Source organism: Mandrillus leucophaeus, unplaced genomic scaffold, assembly GCF_000951045.1.
Source record: "Mandrillus leucophaeus isolate KB7577 unplaced genomic scaffold, Mleu.le_1.0 Scaffold520, whole genome shotgun sequence".
Lineage (NCBI taxonomy): Eukaryota > Metazoa > Chordata > Mammalia > Primates > Cercopithecidae > Mandrillus > Mandrillus leucophaeus.
The window spans coordinates 409,502-433,114 of NW_012105587.1; the positions used below are offsets into that span (position 1 = coordinate 409,502).

A 23,613-nucleotide genomic window follows, 5' to 3' on the forward strand; every position below is an offset into this window, starting at 1 on the left:
GAGGACTGTGCTTCCCAGGGGATTCATCACACCTGTCCGGTGTGTCTTCCTTGCTGTCGGAGTGGATTACTGGTTGGAAGGTAGAGTCTTGGTGCCTGGCCCTGCAGAGAGTGTATAAATGGACAGTCCATGAAAAATCAAAGGCAGAAAGCCGGAAGGGCATTGACCTCCGTTACCCCGAAGGGCCTCTATCGAGATCCTGCAGCAAAGCAGTGTTCTGCCTAGGCACACTGCCAGGTAGCCTGTCTGTTCTGGTCTGCGGCCTGCTAGAGGGGATGCAGAGAGTCCTGCTTGGTGACTTGTGTCCTCTGTGCTACCTTAGGGATGTCAGTGGTCCATGAAAGTAAGAGGGGTGGATGTTGCTGTTGCTACGAAAGGGTGGCTTTAAATGTGGGTTGGGGAGTTGTCACAGTTCATTTTGTTGGGAGTGAGGTGGGGGAGGTTGGTTTGTATGTGGGGGGTGTAGCTCCTGTTGAACATGCTTTTTGTTGTGGAGGGCTCGGTGGACAGTGGGAGGCAGGTAGGTGCGCTCTGCTCTACACTAGAGTAATCTGTCAGACAACAGGGGACTGGACGGTCCTGGGAGATGGATGGTCTCATTGGTGACAAAGGTGTGTTGGCCAGGGTGCCAGATGGTGAATGCCACCTTTGAGAGGATACCTGCCCTGCCTGCATGCCGCTGTGGCTTTGTGGAGGATGGGGCGGACATGTAGAATAACCGGTGGAACTGACTTGAGAGTGGAAGAGGGCGTAGGAGCCCCTCAGGTTCTCCCAGCCCCTCTTCAACCTGTGCCGGGGTGTCCCAGCGACGGTGTTTCCCCATGGCCCCAATCAATCTCAGTTGGAAAGAAACAGAATGACAGGTTGCTGTCAATGTGGCCAGCGTGTGCAGGATTTCCTGGCCCAGTTTGGCTGTGCAACCTCAGAGAAGTTGTCTGGTAGCCGTGGAGCCTCCGTAAGTGCCTGAGGCTCACACCAGCTGTCTGGTTAGGTGTAGTAGGAATGAATGGCCTCACATAAGTTTCGAGGCAGGCCTCCCTCAGCTACTTCCATTTCTCTAGGTTCCCTTTGTTACCAGCTGCTTATGAAATTGAAAACAGGATGATCTAGAAGGAACTGAGCTTGCGATGCTCAGGGCTGTCCGTGCTGTCGTGGGCTGCCAGCCACTTGGGGTGGGGTCTCTAACCCACAGATGGTGACTAGACTACAGTGAGATTTGGGTAAGCTTTTGGGAGAAGTAGGCACAGAAGTAGAGGCTGTGGAAATGTGAATTTCTCCTGAGACTTGAGGACGGGCCCCAGTCTGGTGCTGGGAGCATGGTCATCCTTACTGCTGGTGGGCATGTGGGAAGGGGCCTGGATCGAGGGGAGCTTAATACAGGTACAGTTGGTGGAGAGCTGGTCTGTCTTTTAGCAGGGTGGTTTTTGGGCAGTCATGGCAGAAGAGTAGGGAGTGGAGGACCTGGCAAATATGGGGGCTCATGCTCAGTACTGCTTAGCAGCAGCAGTGCTAGTAGAAGCAGCAGCAGGATTAGTAGTGGTTGGTGCTCAGTAGCAGTAGCAGCAGCAGTGCTAGTAGCAGTAGTTGTAGTAATAGTGACAGTGAGTACTTGAAAAATAGTATGTACCAGGAACTGCTATGAATTCTTTTCTTTCTTTTTTTTCTTTTTCTTTGTCTTTTTCTTTTCCTTTCCTTTTCCTTTTCCTTTTCCTTTCCTTTTCTTTTCTTTTTTTTTTGAGATAGGATCTCACTCTGTTGCCAGGCTGGAATGCAGTGGTGCTATCTTGGCTCGCTGCAGCCTTGGCCTACTGGGCTCAAGCAATCCTCCTGAGTAGCTGGGATCACAGGTGCGTACCACCATGCCTGGTTAATTTTTGTATTTTTTGTTTCACTTTATTGCCCAGGTTGGTCTTAAACTCCTACGCTCAAATGATCCTCCCACCTTGGCCTCTCAAAGTGCTGGGATTACAGGCAGGAATCACCGTGCTCAGTCAGAAGGCATTCTTTTACCCCTACTTTCGAGAAGAGGACACTGAGTGCCATGTAGTTATATAATGTGCCCAGGGCCACACAAAGGGTAAATGACAGAGCCCAGATTCAGTCTCAGGCACGCTGACTTAGAGTCCTGACCATCTCCAGACTGTCGTAAAGGTGTCTTGAGAACTCTGTCTTCAGTGTCTCTAGCACATGCTTCTTGAACTTGGCCTGGGGATAAGTCAGATGCTGAGAGCTCCCTGGAGCAGTGGGGCATGGCTGTGGGAAATGAGATTGGGGATTATAAATTACCCTAGGTTCCTAGGTCTCCTGGGGCCGGAAAGTCAGGTGACATGCTAGAGAGTGGCTGGGGTGCTGGGCAGGTCAGAGCACCAAGGTACATTCAGGTTGACCAGGAACCCTTTTTTTTTTTAATGTTTTTCTTTGAGGCGGGGTCTCACTCTGTCACTCAGGCTGGAGTGCAGTGGTGTGATCTCAGCTCACTGCAACCTCCATCTCCCTGGGCTCAAGCGGTCCTCCCACCTCAGCCTCCTGAGTAGCTGTAACTATAGGCATGCACCACTCCTGGCTTATTTTTTGTATTTTTAGTAGAGATGAGGTTTTACCATGTTGTCCAGGCCGGTCTAGAACTCCTGAGCTCAAGCCATCGACCCACCTCACCCTCCTAAAGTAGTGGGATTACAGGCGTGAGCCACCGTGCCTGGCTGACCAAGAACCCTTTAGAAACTTGTCTCCCACTGAGTACCATCCTCCAAACGTATGAGGTGTGGCAGCCCTGCTGACCCAAGTTCATCAACATCCGTGCTGTTAAGATACCATTCCCAGTTGTCTCCTCCTCAGACAGACTAGGGGGAAGTTTGTGGTCTTCCATAGTCACGACATCGACTCATGGTTTGGGCAGATGTCAAGTTCCCTGTTTTTACTTATCAAAGGCTCTGGGTTTCCTGCATAGCAATGATAGCTCTGCAGTTTTAGAAGCCTTTGGTCTGAATCGTGAAGAGGGTGTGCAGTTTGCTTGGCAAGGATGAAGACCCCAGATCAGCCACTAGTATGGGGACAGGTCTTCTGTCCTGGTATCTGAACCCTCCCACTAGCAAGGTGGGCCCCAGGTATTAGGGCGGCAGGCTAAGGTGTTAAGATGGACCCACACAGTGCTGGCGGCAGGCACCTCTCATATAAAGTGGAGCCTGGGCTTTTCACAGGAGAGCACTTGTTGGTCCTGTGTTTACACTAATATCTTGGTGGTTTATGGTATAAAATTAGACAGTAGTCAGTTATTTTTTAGATGATCATGGTGACTCGTGGATGATGCTCATTTTAACTTTGTGTCTTTAATATAATAACTGGTAGAACTTTTAGTTCCGACGCATTAAAGTTCAGGGAGCTAAAGCTCTTCCCAGTTCAACTCGAAGTAATCCTTGGATTTTTTTTTTTTTTTTCTTTTCCTTCTGGCAGTGAAAACAGCCTGAATTCTAGTATAAATACTATTGTTTTCCCAGACTTGCTTATTGACACTGGGCTGTTTTGGAGAAGTTGGAAATAATTTCTTAAGATGAAGGTAGTGAGTGTAACATCTCAAAAGCATTTCAGGTGCTGTTTTGGGTTTTCAATCATTAAAGCTATTTATTGACCAGGCATGGTGGCTTATGCCTGTAATCCCAGCATATTGGCATGCCAAGGGATGATTATTTGAACCCAGGAGTTCCCAGCTTTAGTGAGCTATGATTGCACCACTGCACTCCAGCATGGGGGACAAAGCAAGACCTTGTCTCTAAAAAAGAAAATTAGGCCAGGTGCCATGGCTCATGCTGTAATCCCAGCATTTTGGGTGGCCAAAACGGGTGGATCACAAGGTCAGGAGTTCGAGACCAGCCTGACCAACCGGGTGAAACCCCATCTCTATTAAAAATATAAAAATTAACTGGGTGTGGTAGTGGGTGCCTGTAATCCCAGCTACTCAGGAGGCTGAGGCAGGAGAATTGCTTGAACCTGGGAGGTGGAGATTGCAGTGAGCTGAGATCATGCCACTGCACTTCAGCCTGGGTGACAGAGCAAGACTGTCTCAGAAAAAAAAAAAAAAGGTGGAGTTAGAACAAATGTTAGTTTCACAACTGATTTTATGAAGATGCTTTTCATTTTTTGGTCTTGTATCTGTGCCGCTTGTGGATCTTCGTATTTTAGATAGTGGAAGCTCTAAACTCAACCTAGCATTTTGTAAAAAGCTTCTGTGATGACATTCAGGCCTTTTTTAACCCACTTATGCCGGAGGTTGCCAATTTTTGTGCGGGGGTGTGTGTGTGAAAAATCAGACCTTGGCGATGACCTTGAGCAGTAGAATATAAATAACTCCCACAAGCTTAGCGTTCCAATAATGGAATGCTAGGCACAAATGGGTTAATTCCTCTGGTTACAGTGCTGTGGATCCATAACTCCCTAGCCGTATACTCTTAACTAAGCAGAATGCAAGCAGGGCCTTCCCTGGGTACTAATGGTGGCACCAGCAGAAAGAGGGATGGTGACACCAGTTTTTGGGGAGTCTTTGAGGTTGGAATTTCAAAGTAATACAAGTGAGATTAGGAATGATTTCAGAGTTAAGGGATGGTTATAATGCCCAGAGAAATAAGTACTAGTCTAATGGTGAACTGGTGAACACGGTGCTCTTACAGGCAAATGCTAATTAGAACAGAACAGCCTGCAAATTTCCAGCACATCTGTCCCCTGTGTGCACCTCCATGGAGACTGTGATGGGGACTGAGCAAGTATCCACCCACTTGGAGCCTGCAGTGGAGCAGGAGGAAGGAGGAGCTTGGGAATCCTCTGTGTGGGCCAAACCACGACACAGGCAGCTTCTCCATTTGTATCTATGCTGCTTGTTGGTCTTTGTATTTTAAATAGTTGAAAACTATCTAAATATGTCTCTGAGAAATGAGGTGTTTTTTTTTTTTTTCTGAGACGGAGTCCCACTCTGTCACCAGGCTGGAGTGCAGTGGCACGATCTCGCACACTGCAACCTCTGCCTCCCGGGTTCAAGTGATTCTGCTGCCTCAGCCTCCCTAGTTGCTGGGAATACAGGTGTGCACCACCACACCCAGCTAATTTTTTTGTATTTTTAGTAGAGACGGGGTATCACCATGTTGGCCAGGATGGTCTCAATTTCGACCTTTTGATTTGCCTGCCTTGGCCTCCCAAAGTGTTGGGATTATAGGCGTGAGCTATCATGCCTGGCCAATGAGGTGTTTTTTAATAACGCCAATTCTACATTTCTTGTTCAGCTGCCTGACATGAGGGCCAAGACCAAGCCTCATGTGGTGTTTTCTTTCTTTGGTTGTTTTGTATTTTGAGCCAGAGTCTTAGTCTGTCACCAGGTTAGAGTGCAGTGGTATGATCTTGGCTCACTGCAACCTCTGTCTCCTTGGTTCAAGCCATTCTTCTGCCTCAGCCTCCCGAATAGCTGGGATTACAAGTATACACCACCAAGTGCAGCTAATTTCTGTATTTTCAGTAGAGACAGGGTTTTACCACATTGGCCAGCCTGGTCTCGAACTCCTGACCTCAAGTGGTTTGTCCACCTCGGTCTCCCAAAGTGCTGGTATCTTTCTTAGGTTTTTAAAGATCATTTCAAAAATATAAAAATATAATAGGACACTAAGCCCCCTCTACACCTAAGCCAGATTCAATAACTATCAACTCATGACCACTCTTGATTTTTATGAAGCCTTGCTCACTGCCCCCTTTGAAGATGTGTGTGCGTGCATATGTGTGTGTGTGTGTGTGTGTGTGTGTGTGTGTGTGTTTTGAGATGCAGTCTTGCTCTTGCCTAGGCTGGAGTGCAGTGATCTTGGTTCATTGCATCCTCTGCCTCCTGGGTTCAAGTGATTCTCCTGCCTCAGCCTCCTGAGTAGCTGTGATTACAGGCATCTGCCACCACGCCCTGGTAATTTTTGTATTTTTAGTAGGGATGGGGTTTCACCATGTTGGCCAGGCTGGTCTCAAACTCCTGACTTCAAGTGATCCACCTGCCGTGGCCTCCCAAAGTGCTGAGATTACAGGTGTGAGCCACCGTGCCCAGCTGCTTGTGTACTTTTTAATTGAAGAAACCATGTTGCTTGTCCTGCACGGATTCCCAGGGTGTAGACTGGGCTCATTGCAAATCCCTCCTACCCCTCTCGTGACCCTCTGCATCCCTGCGTGCTGTATCATTTAACATGTCCGTCTGGTACCAGAAGTTAGTAGTTAGATCTAGAAGCTTGATGTGGTTCAGGTTTTATTTTCCCCCCTCCTCCTTTTGGCAGGAGTACTTTGTAGGTGGGGGTGTGTACCACCTGCCACTTCGAGATACCTCGCTTAGGTCTGGTTGTGTGTGTGTGATATTTGGAGCCATTCATGATCATTGTTTAGATCCATTAATTTGTTAGGAGTTTGCAAAGTGGTGATATTCCAGTTCCTTATTTATTAGCTGAAATATTTGCATAAAGAGAAACTTTGCCACTGTCAACTCTTTGATACCCTGAGTTACAGTATACTTATAGGAAAGGCAGGAGAAATGATTAATTTTGTTACTATTTTTTTTTAAAACCGATTTTCAAAATAATGAGTGATTCTCCAGCATTTTCCTCTAGAGTTAATGGATTTTTTTGTTATTGCTTGTTCTGTTTATTTTGATGAGTATGATTGTGAGCTCATGGATTTAAACAGTTCTGCTGTTCATTACAGTTATTATTCCTGTGCCACACTTTGGCTGTCTTTGGCTAGTGGGAGTCTGTTGAAGTCGGGCTCTGAGTCTTTTGCATGTATACTGTTAGTCTTTGCTAGCTTCCTCATTTTCAGGTATGACAAGATGTTTTAGTCTCCCTGAACAGTTTTTGCCCCAGCTGTGGAATCAACCATGTTTCCTAGCAGCTTTAACTCCTTTTATGTTTATATTTAATGTGTTTATATTTAAAGATAAACACATCATGCATTTATGTGGGTATTTCCAAATCCGATTCAGGACACTGGTGTTTTTACTTCATCTCTTTGCTCTTACATCTGTATCTCTTTTCTCCCTTCATCTGTTCTTTTTTCTTGCTAGCCTAATCCCAGCTCTTGATATCAACATACTTATTCATTTATTTTATCTTACAGTATCAATACTATTACCCATAATATGATTTCTGAAAATAAATTAAATTTTTTTCTTTGCCATTTACGTTGTCCTTAGGGTAGATAATAATGTGCAGGGACTATCTTTTCAAACTATTATTTTTTAAAGTCAAACAAACTAGTTAAACTATTTTGTTTAAAGTTAAAAAAAATTATGATTCATCCTTTTGTTTGGTAGGTACAGTCTTTACTGAACATTGAATTTTCCCTGCTCTGCAGAATGGAAGGTCTTAGTTTCATCACTGAAATCTCAGCATCCTTTTTTCCTAAGGGGTTTTCTTGAAAGCCTGACATTTGGCAGCAGCTCTGATTAAAAGCCCTTTGTGGTCTTAAAAGTTCTTCAGGGTCAGGCGCAGTGGCTTATACCTGTAATCCCAGCACTTTGAGAGGCCAAGGCAGGCAGATCATGAGGTCAGGAGTTGGAGACCAGCCTGGCCAATATGGTGAAACCCCGTCTCTACTAAAAAAATACAAAAATTAGTTGGGCGGGGTGGCACACACCTGTAGTCCCAGCTACTCAGGAGGCTGAGGCAGGAGGATGGCGTGAACCTGGGAGGCGGAGGTTGCGGTAAGCTGAGACTGCACCACTGCACTCTAGCCTGGACAATAAGAGTGAAACTCTGTCTCAAAAAAGTTCTTCACAGCGGTTCTCCAGCCCCTCCAGACTCAGACACAGAGACAGTACAGGACAGGAGAATAGTGATGTGTACAGGCATTGGTTTCTACACTCCAGAATCTTCCAGGGATGGGGAACTCAGGCCCTACCCTGATCAATTGGCCCTAAATCTGGGGGATGAGTCCTGGGCATCAGTGAGCTTTTAAGTCTCCCAGGTAATTCTCACATGCAGTCAGGACTGCACTGATTCAGAGAGGACTTCAGGTATATCTGGAGTCTTAATGGTTATTATTTCCCCAGATTCACTTTTTTTCTTCCTTATCTCTGGATCTTTCTCAACCCTACTTTTGTCCCCTGTTCCCCCATTTCTTTCTTTCTTCTTTTTTTTTCTGAGATGAAGTCTTGTGCTGTTCCCCAGGCTGGAGTGCAGTGGCGCCATCTCAGCTCACTGCAACCTCACCTCCTGGATTCAAGTGATTCTCCTGCCTCAGCCTCCCCAGTAGCTGGGATTACAGGTGCGCGCCACCATGCCCAGCTAATTTTTGTATTTTTAGTAGAGATGGGGTTTCACCATGTTGGCCAGGCTGGTCTTGAACTCCTGACCTCAAGTGGTCTGCCCACCTTGGCCTCCCAACGTGCTGGGATTACAGGCAGGAGTCACTGTGCCCGGCTGTATTTCCCCATTTCTAAAACAAACTGCTTACTCATTTTTCCACAGCTCACTCTTTTCTGCTTGTATTTTTCACTCAAACATGTTCTTCTTTGGTAGCTTGTTTCTATTTCTTGTGTTTTCTTTCCTTCCCATGCAATCAGGTGCGGTGCAGTTGGGCAAGGAATATCTGAAGTGCGTTGGGGAGCAGGAGCATGGAGGCCGCGTGCCCACTGGGCCTAGACATGTAATGTGTCACTGCAAGAAAGCAAGGGATGGGGCTCAAATGTCAGGAGGCTGAGTACCAAATACTCCATTGAGAAGTATCTGCCTTCGGCCGGGCGCGGTGGCTCAAGCCTGTAATCCCAGCACTTTGGGAGGCCGAGAAGGGCGGATCACAAGGTCAGGAGATCGAGACCATCCTGGCCCCGGTGAAACCCCGTCTCTACTAAAAAATACAAAAAAAAACTAGCCGGGCGAGGTGGCGGGCGCCTGTAGTCCCAGCTACTCTGGAGGCTGAGGCAGGAGAATGGCGTGAACCCGGGAGGCGGAGCTTGCAGTGAGCTGAGATCCGGCCACTGCACTCCAGCCTGGGCGACACTCCGTCTCAAAAAAAAAAAAAAAAAAAAAAAACAGAGAAGTATCTGCCTTCAAGTACTCTGGGACTCCGGTAGAACCTGAAGTATGGCACACTGAAGTATCCTACTGAACTGTTAAAAGTCTCCATGGTTTCACAGTTGAGGAGAGTTCCTGTGAAGGAGTAAGGACTGTATTCTTAGCTTGTTTGTGAGAAGACTCTTCACCAGCTCGTAGATTGGTTGGTCTCTAAGATGGAGAATTTATGTGAGTTACTTTTGACCTTGGTACTGATATTTAGAAAGTTTAAATTTGGTTAGTTATAATTTTGATACTGAGCATTTTCCCAGTTGTTTTGTTTCTTATTAATTGAGGGTTAAGATATGGGATAGAGAGGTCCGTGGAAAGGCATGGGCCAAAAACCAGCATTACTCACCAGTGAGCCCGTTGACTTGACTGGATTATTAAAGGCTGTCTCTCGGCAGGGAAATCTGGACAATTAGGTGGTGGTGACCTGCCTGCCTTTTGCATTCTCCTTTGCTGGGTTTATTGCATCTGTTATTTCCTCTGGGGGCCATCCCTCTTGCCGTTTGAATTGTACTCACCCTAGGCTGAAATGGAGAAGTGTGTTAACAAGTAACAGTGACTCCCAGGGACCGTGAGAAGTTTCAGGAACATTTAGAAATGCAAAGAGTTAGCACTGAGCTTCTGGCTGATAGCCCAGGTGTGTCTGCTGCGGCCCTGGTTCCCCTTGGCACTCCTGAGCTGGGGCTGCCCATGTGTACAGTTTGGTCTTCTTGCTAAGTTTTATTTTTATTATACTTTAGTTCTAGGGTACATGTGCACAACATGCAGGTTTGTTACATATGTATACATGCGCCTTCTTGCTTCTTGATGTAAACTTCCAGATTTTCATCTCAGTAAACTCTACACAGTCCATGTTATGACCCATTGTACTGGGGACTCTTCCATAAACTCTTAGTGCCTCTGGAATGATTAGTCATGCTGGAAACATAACAGTGAGCCTCTGCATTCTTGATATCTGATCATCTTATTCATAATTCTTTAACTGAATGGTATTTTCTGATTTCTGTATCATAGGGGAAAACTTCCGTGACCTCCTGGAAGGCAACGTGGTTGGTGAAGTCTGTGAGTTTGTGTGTGTGTGTGTGTGTGTTTGTGTGTGTGTTTGTGTGTGTGTGAGTTTGTGTGTGTGTGTGTGAGTTTGTGTGTGTGTGTGTGAGCTTGTGTGTGTGTGTGTGTGTATGCATGACAGGACAGGAGTGTTGGGATTTAATATCATGACCCATTTGAGGAATGGGAATGTCTTCTGTAAATATCCTAATCCAGCGCTAGTTGTTTGGGATGAAAGTGTGTGTTAATTTTGTTTTTGTTTTTTATCGATTCTTCTTCCCTCACTTAAGATAGACAAAAAACAGCTATCAATAGCAAATCTGTCAGGTGTTTATTATGCCTTTGTTAAGAAGGAGAGATTGCTTAAAAGGAAAAGTTGTTTTTCAAAGTCAAGGTCTTAAAAGATTTTCAACCTTTTTGCATTTTGTCTTCTGAGAAGTCAGGAGGAAATGATGTCGAGGGCCTACATGTTTACCTTTGGTGACCTGGATTTGCAATGAGTGTTTGGTTCTCTTTGATGGGGGAAAAGGGTCCCTTACAAGGGTTTCTGGAGGGAGGAAGTAGGTTATCGGGTGAGGTGCTCATTTGGCAGGGAGAGTAAAGGAAAGCTCCTTTGCTTACCTCAAACCATGGCTCAAGCTGTGTTCTGCTGTTTCTTTGCCTTAGTCTTGGAGGTTAACATTGCATTCCCTATGTCTTGTTCAGAAGGTAAGCCCTCATGCCTCCCAGCTCATTGGTGTGGGGTTTTAATTTTGCCTTGGGGAATAGATGATTATTAATATTGCTTCAAAACCAGGACCTTCAAAGTATGACTGATTAGAGAACTAATGATGACATTACCTTTGAGGTCAATTTCTGGCGTGTTTAATTTTTGACTCTGCACTACCTGAGCCAATGTGGCAGTTCTTCTGGGCAAATCCAGGCTTGTAGGGGGCAGAAACATATTGAAGTAATGTCCTGTGGGTCCAAGAGCCTGGAATCCTCCCAAGCCTGGCTCTTTTCCCCACTCCAACTGAAGCTGGACTTGGTTGTCTTAGATCTATTGACACGTGGAGTTTGGATTGGGAAAAATTGGAGAGTTTGATTTTCTGATCTGGGTTTGTGCCATTATCTCCGTTCATAAAGGCTCTTAACAGTGAAGGAGGTGGCGAGAGTGGTGGCCTCCCATACACGAGCCTTCTCCACTTTCCTGTGGGCTGGGATGTCAAGAGTTAGAGGAAGTGGGGTGAGAGCTGGGGTGTCCATTTGTAAGCAGATTCCTATTTCTCTTTGGTCACTTGTTTTCTTATTCACCTTAGGCCAAGACTTAATTTGGTAGTTTGCCAAGTGTGCTTTAAAGCACTGTTTGTCATACTGAGCACCCACAGTGTACCAAGCACAATGTACTAAAACTTTATTGACTTTGAAATTAGAATTTTGACTTCAGGTTAAAACTCCTATCAGCTTGTCTTAAAGAAGAAAACAGTTCTGCTTTTCTTTTAGATTAGTGATGAATGTTGCACTTTGAAAATATAAAAGTAAAACTTGTGTTAAGAAAAAATGAGCCTGGGTGCAGTGGCTCATATCTGTAATCCCAGCACTTTGGGAGGCTGAGGTGGGAGGATCACTTGAGCCTAGGAGTTTAAGACCAGCCTGGGCAACCTAGTGAGACCCTGTCTTGACAGAAAAAAAAAAGAAAAAAGCTCTACATGATGGTGTGCACTTGTAGTCCTAGCTACTTGGGAGGCTGAGGCGTGAGGATTGCTTGAGTCAGGGATTTCGAGGCTGCTGTGAGCTAGGATTGTGCCACTTTACTCCAGGATGGGTGACAGAGTGAGCAACATCTGAAAAAAGAAAAAGAAGAAATGGTGTGGTCTTTATGTGTACTTAAAGGCTTTTTTTTTTCTTCTTTTAGGAAAGTGCCAAAGTAATCCAGCCCATATTTTTGGGAAAAATTATTAATTATTTTGAAAATTACGATCCCATGGATTCCGTGGCTTTGAACACAGCATACGCCTATGCCACGGTGCTGACTGTTTGCACGCTCATTTTGGCCATACTGCATCACTTATATTTTTATCACGTTCAGTGTGCTGGGATGAGGTTACGAATAGCCATGTGCCATATGATTTATCGGAAGGTAAGTGACATTCAGCATTAAACATGTACCTCACCTGAAGCATCAGAAGCATTCTGGGGAAGTTTTATGTAAATTAAATACTGCATAAATAGCCACTGCTCTCCAGCCTGGGTGACAGAGCAAGACCCTGTCTCTTAAAAAAGAAAACAGAAGAAAACTTCCGTAAATAGAATCATTTACACCTTACTAGAGAAGCTTGCTATTTGCATCAGGCCAATGTTTTTTTTCTTTATGCAAAATTTTCCAGTGTATAATGAAAGTTTTCTACTGCTGTCAGGGCACGGCTGCCTTTGATAACAGGCTGTTGCAGAATACTAAATTTATAATGAAATCTAATTAAAAATATCAAATTGGTTTTCAGTGTTTCTTTGCCTCAATCTCATAGTAGTATTTATGGAAATTTTTGTTGTTGTTCATTAAAACCTTCACTTACATCGCAGTTGTATTAAGAAGTGAACTTCAGTGAAATTGGATCTATGAAATGAAATCTAGGAGAAAAGAATATATTTGAGAAAGAGAATTCTTGTATTTTTTAAATGAACCATTGAGTCATATTCCATATACTTTTCTTAACTGAAGAAAAATGTAGATGGAATCCATGTCCGATACAGGCTTTCTTTGTATTCTAAATCTGGTTGTGGTTGTTTTTAATGGTATTTAAGAAAATAGTTGGATGTTTGGGATAACACTTTGAATTTTTGATTGTTTTCATAATTTTGGAGAGAACTTACAGTGTTTCTATTTTCTGGTTGGTTTTCATTCAAAGTAAGGTTTTACATTAAACAGTTGTCCCTTGGTATTCGTGGGGGATTGGTTATAGGACCTCTTGAGGATACAAAAAATCGGAGGATGCTTAAGTGGCATAGTATTTGCATATAACTTATTCATACCCTCCCATATATGGCATTTTATTTATTTATTTTAAATAATTTCATCTTTTTTAGATTCAGGGGTAGAGGTGCACTTTTTTCCACGGGTGTGTGGTGTGATGCTGAGGTTTGGGGTATGGATGCTCCCATCTCCCAGGCCGTGAGTGTGGTACCTGATAGGTAGTTTTCCAGCCCTTGCCGCATTCCCTCTCTCCCCACTCTTGTAGTCTGCAGTGTCTTTGTTCTCATGTTTATGTCCGTCTGTACCCAGTGATTACCTCCCACTTATAAGTGAGAACATCTGGTATTTGGTTTTCTGTTCCGGTGTTAATTTGCTTAGGATAATGGTCTCCAGCTGCGTCCATGTGGCTGCAAAGGACAAGATTTTTTTTTTTATGGGTGCACTCCCATGTACTTTAAATCATCTTGGCTTACTTATAATACCTAATACAATGTAGATATACATTATATAATGTACAATATACAATGTACATTGGGTACAGTTATATAATGTACATTGTAAATTGTACATTATATAACGTACATTGTAAATTGTACGTTATATAATTGTACATTGTATAATGTAAATATACATTATATTAGGTATTATAAATAAATGTTTAGGGAATAGTGACAAGAAAAAAATCTGTGCATGTTCAGTACAGACACAATCATCTGTTTTGTTTCCCCCAAATATTTTCAACCTCAGGTTGGTTGAGTCCAGGGATGCAGAACCCACACATACAGAAGGCTGACTGTATTTTCTTTCCCATCAGGGCAGTAATAATGATAAGACCTGATTTGGTATTTTCTTATTTTATTTGTGCTTTTGTATTGAGATATGCCATAAATTATACTATAGTTTGCCGTGGTCTTGCCTGTTACAGAAGGAGTAGGATTTCTGGTTGCTTTACAAAGAAGTTGCCATAGAGATGCTAGTGTCAAGAGCTAAAGAACTTGTCATTAAATCAGTCCTGGATATCTCTTTGTCCTGGGCCATTTTTTTAAGCCATTTAAATTTTTTTTTTAAACGAAGTCTTGCTGTCACCCAGGCTGGAGTGCAGTGGTGCAACCTCTGCTCACTGCAACCTCCACCTCCCGGGTTCAAGCAATTCTCCTGCCTCAGCCTGCCGAGTAGCTGGGATTACAGACATGTGCCACCACGCCCAGGTAATTTTTGTGTTTTTAGTAGAGACGGGGTTTCACCATGTTGGCCAGGCGGGTCTTGAACTCCTGACCTCGTGATCTGCCCATCTTGGCCTCCCAAAGTGCAGGGATTACAGGTGTGAGCCACTGCACCCAGCTCATTTAAATTTAAAGTATTCTTCTTTAACCTTGTTGTCACTTATCCGGAGCTTCCATAAGGTGTCCTCCCCAAGTCTTCCTTTGACATGGGGGAATCGATCTTGTAATTCTGTGAACCCTGGAGGCCTCGTGTCTTAGTGTCTTTGGTATAGTGTAACAGGTTTGCCCGGATTCCTCATGTGTGACGTGAAAATGATAACAAGGCTTGTACACACTAGTCAAGGGGTCTTCACCACCACCACCACCACCACCATCACTAGCATCAGCAGCAGCACCATCATCTGTGTTATTCTCCTGTACTCTCTTCTGCCATTTAGGAGAAGAATACTGAGGTTTTTCTATAAATTAGCTAGTTTTTTGTCTTTCAAGATCATACGTCTAATAAATTCATAAAAATTTTCACTGACACTCCACTTGCAAACTTTAAAAACACCCTACATGAAGTCCGGTTTGAGGTAGTGGTTCAGTAAAACACAGCTCTTCGTACAAGTGAGATATTGTTCACCTGTTTTTCTTGCTCTTTTCCACTAACGCTTTGGAAAATAGCCTTTGGGAAATCCGATCTAACTCAGCAAATTTGCTTACCTGCATGTAAACATCTCCCAAAGGTATTAATTTACCAACTTGATTATCTTAGAAGTATTGTCTCTTTACAAAGTCAAAAATTGCTTGGGTTAAACCATAAGACTTAACCTGAAATCCCAGAAATGTGGGAAAGATGAATATCCTCGTGTCCTGTCTTGTATGTGAAAACATGCCCAGGTGAAGAAATAAGACACTTCCTCCTTACCTGTGGGCTGCTTCCTTGGGGCAGAGGCTGGCTCTGCAGCAGGGCTCTGAAAGGTCCCTCTGCAACACTGGCAGTTTCCACTGAGGCCCTACATCCTAATTCCCGGTCTGGCAGAAATCAGGTTGGGTGTTGCAAATGGAATGACTGCCGAGCCCATCGTCGTCATTTAGTGTTGAATGATCTTGTGGGATGTCTGCAAATGACTTGTCATTTATTTACTTTTTCACAGCTTTGGTAAAATTACTTTAGGCTTTTTCATCATCATTTTTTTTTCTTATTGTAGTAAAATATACATAATACAAAATTTACCATTTTAACTCTTTTTAAGTGTACAATAGTTCCTTGGCACTAAGTACATTCACATCACTGTGCCTCCCAACCCCACCATCCATCGACAGAATTTGTTCATCTTCCTGGGTGGAAACTCTGTACCCATTAGGCACTGATTCTCCACTCTCCCTTCTCCACAGTTATCACCCTGCTGCTTTCCAGCTCAATGAATTTGATGACTCTGGGTATTTCATAGAAGTAGAATCCTACGGTATTTGTTATTTTATGCCTGGCTCACTTCATGGAGCATAAGGTCTTCAGGGATTATCTATGCTGTACTGTATGCCAGGATTTAATTCCTTTGAAAGGGTGAATAATATTCCATTACTTGGATATGCCACATTTTGTTTGTCCATTCATTTGCCACTGGACATTTGGGTTATTTCTGCCTTGTAGCTATTGTGAACATTGCTGCTATGAACACGAATGTACAATTATCTCTTTGAGTCCTTGCTTTTAGTTTTGATTTATTTTTGTTTTTGAGACGGAGTCTTACTCTGTCTCCCAGGCAGGAGTGCAGTGGCATGATCTTGGCTCACTACAACCTCTGCCTCCTGGGTTCAAGCGATTCTCCTGCCTCAGCCTCCTAAGTAGCTGGGGCTACAGGCGCCTGCCACCATGCCAGGCTAATTTTTGTATTTTTAATAGAGACAGGGTTTCACCATGTTGGCCTGACTGATCTCAAACTACTGACCTCGCGATCTGCTCACCTTGGCCTCCCAAAGTGCTGGGATTACAGGCGTGAGCCATTGTACCTGGCCGAGTCCTTGCTTTTAATACACTGGAGTATTTATTTAGAGGTGAGGTTGCTGGGTTATGTGGTAATTCTATGTTTAATTTTTTGAGGAACCACCATTTTTTTTTCCACAGTGTTTTTCACAGTGTTTTTCACTGTTTTTCACAGTGGCCACACCATTTTACATTCCCACTTACTCTTTAATAATTTGTCTGTTATGTTTTTATGAATCATGACTAGCTTTAATTTGGATTGAGGGCTCCAAGGGTGGTCTGTTGAAATGGTTCATGGTGGTTTGTTCAAGTTCCTTGTGTTATTTCTTATAACTTTTACCGAATAAAGAGACTGTGCAGCACAGGCTGTATTTTAAGTGAGGTCAACAGATTTGCATTAAGAATATGGGCTCCTCATGGCAATAGTACTTGCTCATGTTAGAATGTCATCAGTCACAAGTCATATTCCCAGCATGGGTTCGTATTGTGGGGACAGTGCCTTATCTCCTGTTTTTACTTTTATCTGGGACGCAGAAGCAGGGGATGTGTCCATCTTCAAGTCTCAAGGGGTTACTTCTGTAGCTTAGAGCACATGAGTTGGGGCCATGTTGGAAGAAGACAGTCCCTTAGTCACACTGAGCCTGGATTAAGGATAGCTGAAGATCTCTAGCCCCAGCCACCAGTGAGACTGGATTTCCCATTTGCCCATGCCTACCTTGGCTTAGGGCCAGGATAGATCTGAGCCTGAATGCTAAACGTCTGTAGACCTATGATGGAATGGAGGACAGTTTCATTAATCAGGATGGGCTTGTCATCCCAGCTTTCATATTATAAAATACGTTAGGCATAGATATTCTTCCGGAAGATCTGTGGCCTAATTAGCTCGAGATTTCCTGACTTCGTGTCTCATTTGAAGAAGCGTGGTGGCTCCTGCAGAGGGCTGGCTTCTGAGTTGTGGATTTTGATGTTGGGTTGGCTTGTCCTGAATGCCAGGTAAAGCCACAGCAGTCCCTGAGCCTGCTGGTGCTCCTCTCTGCTGTTTGCAGACTTCTTTGCAGAATTGAGTAAGTTTGGGGAAACTTTTTATTCTGGATAAAACTGCTTGTCTTCACTTTCTTTAGAGTTACTCTGAAGGACAGTTTGAGGTAAAGTATCTGTCTGTCCTTCATTGTTGCGGGAAGTCAGGGACCCCGAATGGAGGGACCGACTGAAGCTGCAGCAGAACATAAATTGTGAAGATTTCATGGACATTTATTAGTTCCCCAAATTAATACTTTTGTAATTTCTTACGCCTGTCTTTACTGCAGTCTCTGAACATAAATTGTGAAGATTTCATGGACACTTATCACTTCCCCAATCAATAACCTTGTGATTTCCTATGCCTGTCTTTAATCTCTTAATCCTGTCATCTTCGTAAGCTGAGGAGGGTGTATGTTGCCTCAGGACCCTGTGATGATTGCGTTAACTGCACGGATTGTTTGTAGAGCATGTGTGTTTGAACAGTATGAAATCTGGGCACCTTGAAAAAAGAACAGGATGACAGGAATGTTCAGGGAACAAGGGAGATAACTTTAAACTCTGACTGCCGGTGAGCCGGGCGGAACAGAGCCATATTTCTCTTCTTTCAAAAGCAAATAGGAGAAATATCACTGAATTCTTTTTCTCAGCAAGGAACATCTCTGAGAAAGAGAATGCGTCCCTGAGGGGAGGCCTCTAAAATGGCCTCTTTGGGGATGGTTGTCTTTTACAGTCGTAGATAAAGGGATGAAATAAGCCCCTGTCTCCCATAGCGCTCCCAGGCTTATTAGGATGGGGAAATTTGTGCCTAATAAATTCTGATTAGACCGGTTGTCTGCCCTCAAACCCTGTCTCCCGATAAGATGTTGCCAATGACAATGTGTGCCTGAAACTTCATTAGCAATTTTAATTTCACCCCATCCTGTGGTCCTGTGATCTCGCCATGCCACCATTTGCTTTGTGATATTTTATTACCTTGTGAAGCACGTGATCTCTGTGACCCACACCCTATTTGTACACTCCCTCCCCTTTTGAAAATCGCTAATAAAAACTTGCTGGTTTTACGGCTCAGGGAGCATCACGGAACCTGCTGACATGTGATGTCTCCCCAGACACCCAGCTTTAAAATTTCTCTCTTTTGTACTCTTTCCCTTTATTTCTCAGACCAGCCAACACTTAGGGAAATAGAAAAGAACCCACGTTGAATATCGGGAGTGGGGTTTCCCCAATACTTTATCTTCTGCCTTCTAAGGTGTGTTGAGTCCCTGCAGACTTCCTAGTTTTCCTTTATCATTTATTACACGTCTGTCCTAGAAGAAAATATGGAATATATGTATGCAGTATATCTCAAAGGAGTGCTTTCTATAGATTTCTGTGTTGAGAAATTTTTGTAATTACCCTAAGTGCATTGTTTAACCATTTAAGAGATACTGTGTGGTTCTCTTTTTAGAATTCTGTAAGTTGGGGGGAAAGGCATATTCCCTGTATCCAGGGAATGGATACTCCAGGAATACATGTATATATTCTCTTGGATACTCCATCCAGAGTTCATATTATCAGGTACTCTTCATCTTTCTGGGGAAAGAATTCCCGTTTCTTTTAATCCTGTCATTTGAGCGCCTTCTCCTTTTGACCATTTCTTTCTTCTTGTTTTTTTTTTTTTTTTTTTTTTGACAAGGTCTCTCTATGTTGCCCAGACCAGTCTCAAACTCCTAGGCTCAAGGGATCCTCCTCCTTGGCCTCCCAAAGTACCAGGATTACAGGTGTGAGCCACTCTTTTTTTTTTTTTGAGATGGAGTCATATTCTGTCACCCGGGCTACAGCACAGTGGCATGATCCTAGCTCAGTGCAACCTCCACCTCCCGGGTTCAAGTGATACCCATGCCTCAGCTTCCCAGGTAGCTGGGATTACAGGTGTGGTGGTGCCTTTTTGTATTTTTAGCGGAGATAGAGTTTCACCATGTTGGCCAGGCTGGTCGCGAACTCCAAACCTCAGGTGATCTGCCTGTGTTGACCTCTCAAAGTGCTGGGATTACAGGTGTGAGCCACTGTGCATGGCCTTTATCTTTTCCTTCTCTTTTCTGGCATTGCTGCAGGTCAGGTATATTTTTAGGTCAGTGGTCAGAGCAGCAGACAGCCTCCTCTGCCACAGACTGAGTAGGAAGTAGAAAGCGCCCTCCCATGATGCACAGAGAGGCTGGGCTTGTGCACCTTTCCCAAGTCATGTCTGCCGCCCTATGCAATAAGTAGAACCTGAAGTAAAAAAATAAATGCACCATTATGTGCCGATGGTGAGAATATTGCAGCCCCCTGTAGCTCTCCAACTGCATCCCAGTCTTCCTGCCCCGTCTCCCTCTGGGTTTTCTCAGTGGATGTGGAAAGACAATTGATAGAAAATTTTGTCAGCATCTGAGCCATACAATGTTGTGGTTATAGTTTTAAAACAGAACTTCTGTTTTTATTTAAAGCGAATTTTATTTCACTGTAGACTCTATATTGCTTTATATTTAGACTGAATAGTGTGAAATTACAGTATTCAGGGCCAGGTGCATTGGCTCACACCTGTAATCCCAACACTTTGGGAGGCTGAGGTGGGTGGCTCACTTGAGGCTAAGAGTTCGAGACCAGCCTGACCAACATGGTGAAACCCCGTCTCTACTAAAAATATAAAAATTAGCCTGGCATGGTCATGCACGCCTGTGATCCCATCTTCTCTAGAGGCTGAGGCACAAGAATTGCTTGAACCCAGGAGGCGGAGGTTGCAGTGAGCTGAGATCTATGCCACTGCACTCCAGCGTGGGTGACATAGCAAGACTCTTCTTTAAAAAAAAGAAATTACATATATTCAACTCCTTTGGGCCTTTTTACAAAACTAGCAATTTCATATGGTTCAAACTAACCTTTTGTCTATTAATCTGTAGATAGGTTTCCTTTCTGAGGATTCGTAGAGAGCCTCTTGAGAGTGTTGTCAAAGTGAAACCGTGTGGTGTGTGTGGAAGTAGAGTTATCTCCCTGGACACACGTGATACTTTGGTTGGACTTCCTCTTCTAATGTTATTTTCTAAGTTTCTGACAAAATTAGAATGAAGCAGAAGTGCTTCTTACATTGTCTATAATACATTAAAATGTTTGCTTCAAAAACTTTTCCCCCCCATTTTTTGGTTTTACTTCTGATGTGAACTTGAATTGTACCTGGGCATTTTGTGAGACATTAGTCTCATCAAGGGACAATTTGTCAGTCTTCTAGTTTGCTAGGGAATAGCTTAAGAGGAGCCAAGTTAACTTTCCGTAGCTTGGAGTTTGAGCTAAGAAAGCAAGTTAAGGAGGGAGGACTTGTTTTGTTTGGATTTTTCCAAGAGGAAGTTTCTGCTGCTGAAGATTTAGGAGTGTCAGATGCGTCCCACCATCTGATAATTTTATTTGCCTCACTGGGGTGTGGGTACAAACTGGAAGAAAATGCTTTAGCTCAGTGGTTCCTCAAACTGCTCTCTGTTGTATTTATGAGGGGAAATATTCAAAATAACGCTGGTGTCTGGACTCTTTCCCTAAACATTCTGAATTAATTGCTATGGAGAAATTTTAAAAGCTCCTATGTGATACTAATAGGCCTCAAATGCGTGTTCAACTTAATTTTATGCTTTATGACTAAGACCTTCCAGTTTACAGAGATAGCATATGGGTTGCAGGTTTAATCCCCTTCACTGGTGAATAACTCCTTCGGACTTGTAGGTATAAATCTCAAGCATGGTACCTGCTCATCAGCCCACGTGTCCTACCATCTGGTCTGGGAATCTCATATGCAGGAGAGCCCAGGTGTTGAGTCAGGTGTCCAGGCACTTTGCAGAAGCCTCCATGAAGTCTGCTAGTGGCGGATTGGCAAGGGTAGAGATTGAGTGTGGACTCTGAGAGCTATCACGGACTCAGAGCAGTCAGACCTGAGTTCACATCTCAATGTTGTCATTTTCTAAGCTGTAAAATCTTAGAGAAGTGCATTCACTTTTCAGAGCCAGTTTCCTGATAACAATTTGTTGAAGACTATTTCCCCCACTGAATTAAGTTGGAGAAAATGTTGTAGATTAAATGGCCATTTATGTGTGAATCTGTTTCTGGATCTTCTATTCTGTTTTGTGAATCTATATTTTCTTTTGTTTTACTTTAATAGTCAGGTGGATAGAATCTATTCTTTCTTCATAGCAAATTGTCTTAATTACTATAGCTTTATAAATCAAATACTGAAAGTTACCCAACCTGTTGTTTTTTTTTTTAATAATTGTTTTTGCTATTCTAAGTCTCTTGCATTTTCTTATTGACTTTAGAATCAGCTTTTCAAGTTTTACAGGAAACTGTTGGGTTATGCATTGGAATTGTGTTAAATTTATAGACTTAGAGTGGGCATCTTAACATTTTTTAGATTTACTGTCTAAGAAAATGGTGTATTTACCTTTTCCTCAGTTATCTAGATCTTTATAAATTTCTTTCTTTTTTTTTTTTAAGTAGAGATGGAGTCTCACTATGTTGCCCAGGATGATCTTGAACTCCTGAGCTCGACTGATTCTCCTGTTTCGTCCTGCCAAAGTGTTGAGATTACCGGCATGAGCCACTCACTCCAAGCCCTAGATCTTTAACTCGCCTAGTAATTATTAGGATAGAGATCTTAGTGATCGTTTGTTATATTTTTGTTCATTAGCATTTAAAAAGAATGCCATAATTCAAAGTATCATTTGTGCTGTTATAAATGGTATTTTATTTATTTAATTAATTTTTTTTGAGATAGACTCTCACTCTGTTGCCCAAGCTGGAGTGCGGTGGCACGATCTTGGCTCACTGCAACCTCCGCCTCCTGGGTTCAAGCAATTCTCCTGCCTCAGCCTCCTGAGTAGCTCGGATTACAGGCACCTGCCAGCGCACCCGACTAATTTTTGTATTTTTAGTAGATACGGGATTTTACCATGTTGGCCAGGCTGGTCTCCAACTCCTGACCTCAGGTGATCTACCCACCTTGGCCTCTCAAAATGCTGGGATTTCAGGAGTGAGTCACTCTTGGCCTCCCAAAGTGCTGGGATTATAGGAGTGAGCCACTGTGCCCGGCCATAAATCGTATTTTAAATTTTCACTTACCATTTGTTGTTAGTATATAGAAATACAATTTATTTTTGTATTTTTGCTTTGTTTCCTGAAACCTTCCTAAAGTGCATTAAGTTGCAGTAATTTTTGGCTGTTTCCTTAGGATAGCTATTTAGATAATCATGCCTTTGGATAGAAACAAATATACTGTGTATGTGTGTGTGTGTGTGTGTGTGTGTGTGTGTGAGAGAGAGAGAGAGAGAGAGAGAGAGAGTGGGGGAGAGGGAGAGAAGTTAAAATCTCCAGTTATGAGAGTTTGTCTTTTTCTCTTTAGTCATGAACTTTTTGCATCCTGACTTACTGGATTCACTTGTATTGAAAAGTTTCTTACTGGATTCATTTGTGCTTAAGGTTTATTTGTATTTAATATCCCCTCACTTTCACCACCATACAATATTTGTGCTTTAATTATTCCGTTGTCTTTCCACAATTTAAAAGAAGAAAAAGAAGAAAAATTACCCACTGACGTACTATTTCTGGTGCTCTTCATTCCTTCCCTTAGCTCCAGGTTTCCATTTGATATAGTTTCTTTTCAGCATGTAAAACATCTATTAGCATTTCTTTCTTTTCTTTTCTTTTCTTTTCTTTTTTTTTTTGAGACAGAGTCTCGCTCTGTCACCCAGACTGGAGTGCAGTGGCGCAATCTCGACTCACTGCAACCTCCGCCTCCCGGGTTCAAGTGATTCTCCTGCCTCAGCCTCCCGAGTAGCTGGGATTATAGGCGTGTGACACCACACCTGGCTAAATTTTGTATGTTTAGTAGAGATGGGGTTTTGCTATGTTGCCCAGGCTAGTCTTGAACTCCTGACCTCAAGTGATCCGCCTGTCTTGGCTTCCCAAAGTGCTGGGATTACAGACGTGAGTCACCACGCCTGGCCAACATTTCTTATAGTACAAGTCTGCTGGTGATGAATTCTCTCATTTTGTTCTTTAATCTGGACAAATTTTTTTTTTTCTTTTGAAGCACATGGTTGCTAGATGTTGAATTCTGGGTGATAGCTGGTGGTGTCTGCCCCTCTCCCCTCAAAGGTGTTCCATTGTCAACTGGCCTTGTTCTTTCTGATAAGAAGTTAGCCATCAGTTGTATCTTTATTACCTTGTATGTAATGTTTCTATGGTTTTTTCTTTTTTTTCTCTTTGATACTGATTTTCTAGAGGATTGAGAATGATCCTAGGTATAATTTATGTGGTATTTATGCTTCTCGGAGTTTGCTGAGC

General features: G+C 43.3%; 1 protein-coding gene across 1 annotated transcript in view; it reads left to right on the plus strand.

The window, feature by feature from the left end:
• The window catches only part of ABCC4 (ATP-binding cassette, sub-family C (CFTR/MRP), member 4), a 321,328-nt gene that overhangs the window by 73,802 nt on the left and 223,913 nt on the right, over window positions 1-23,613 (plus strand). Inside the window, exon 4 of the mRNA XM_011996653.1 lies at window positions 12,007-12,231. Coding sequence (XP_011852043.1) covers window positions 12,007-12,231 — 225 coding nt within the window. The remainder of the gene's footprint in view (window positions 1-12,006; window positions 12,232-23,613) is intronic.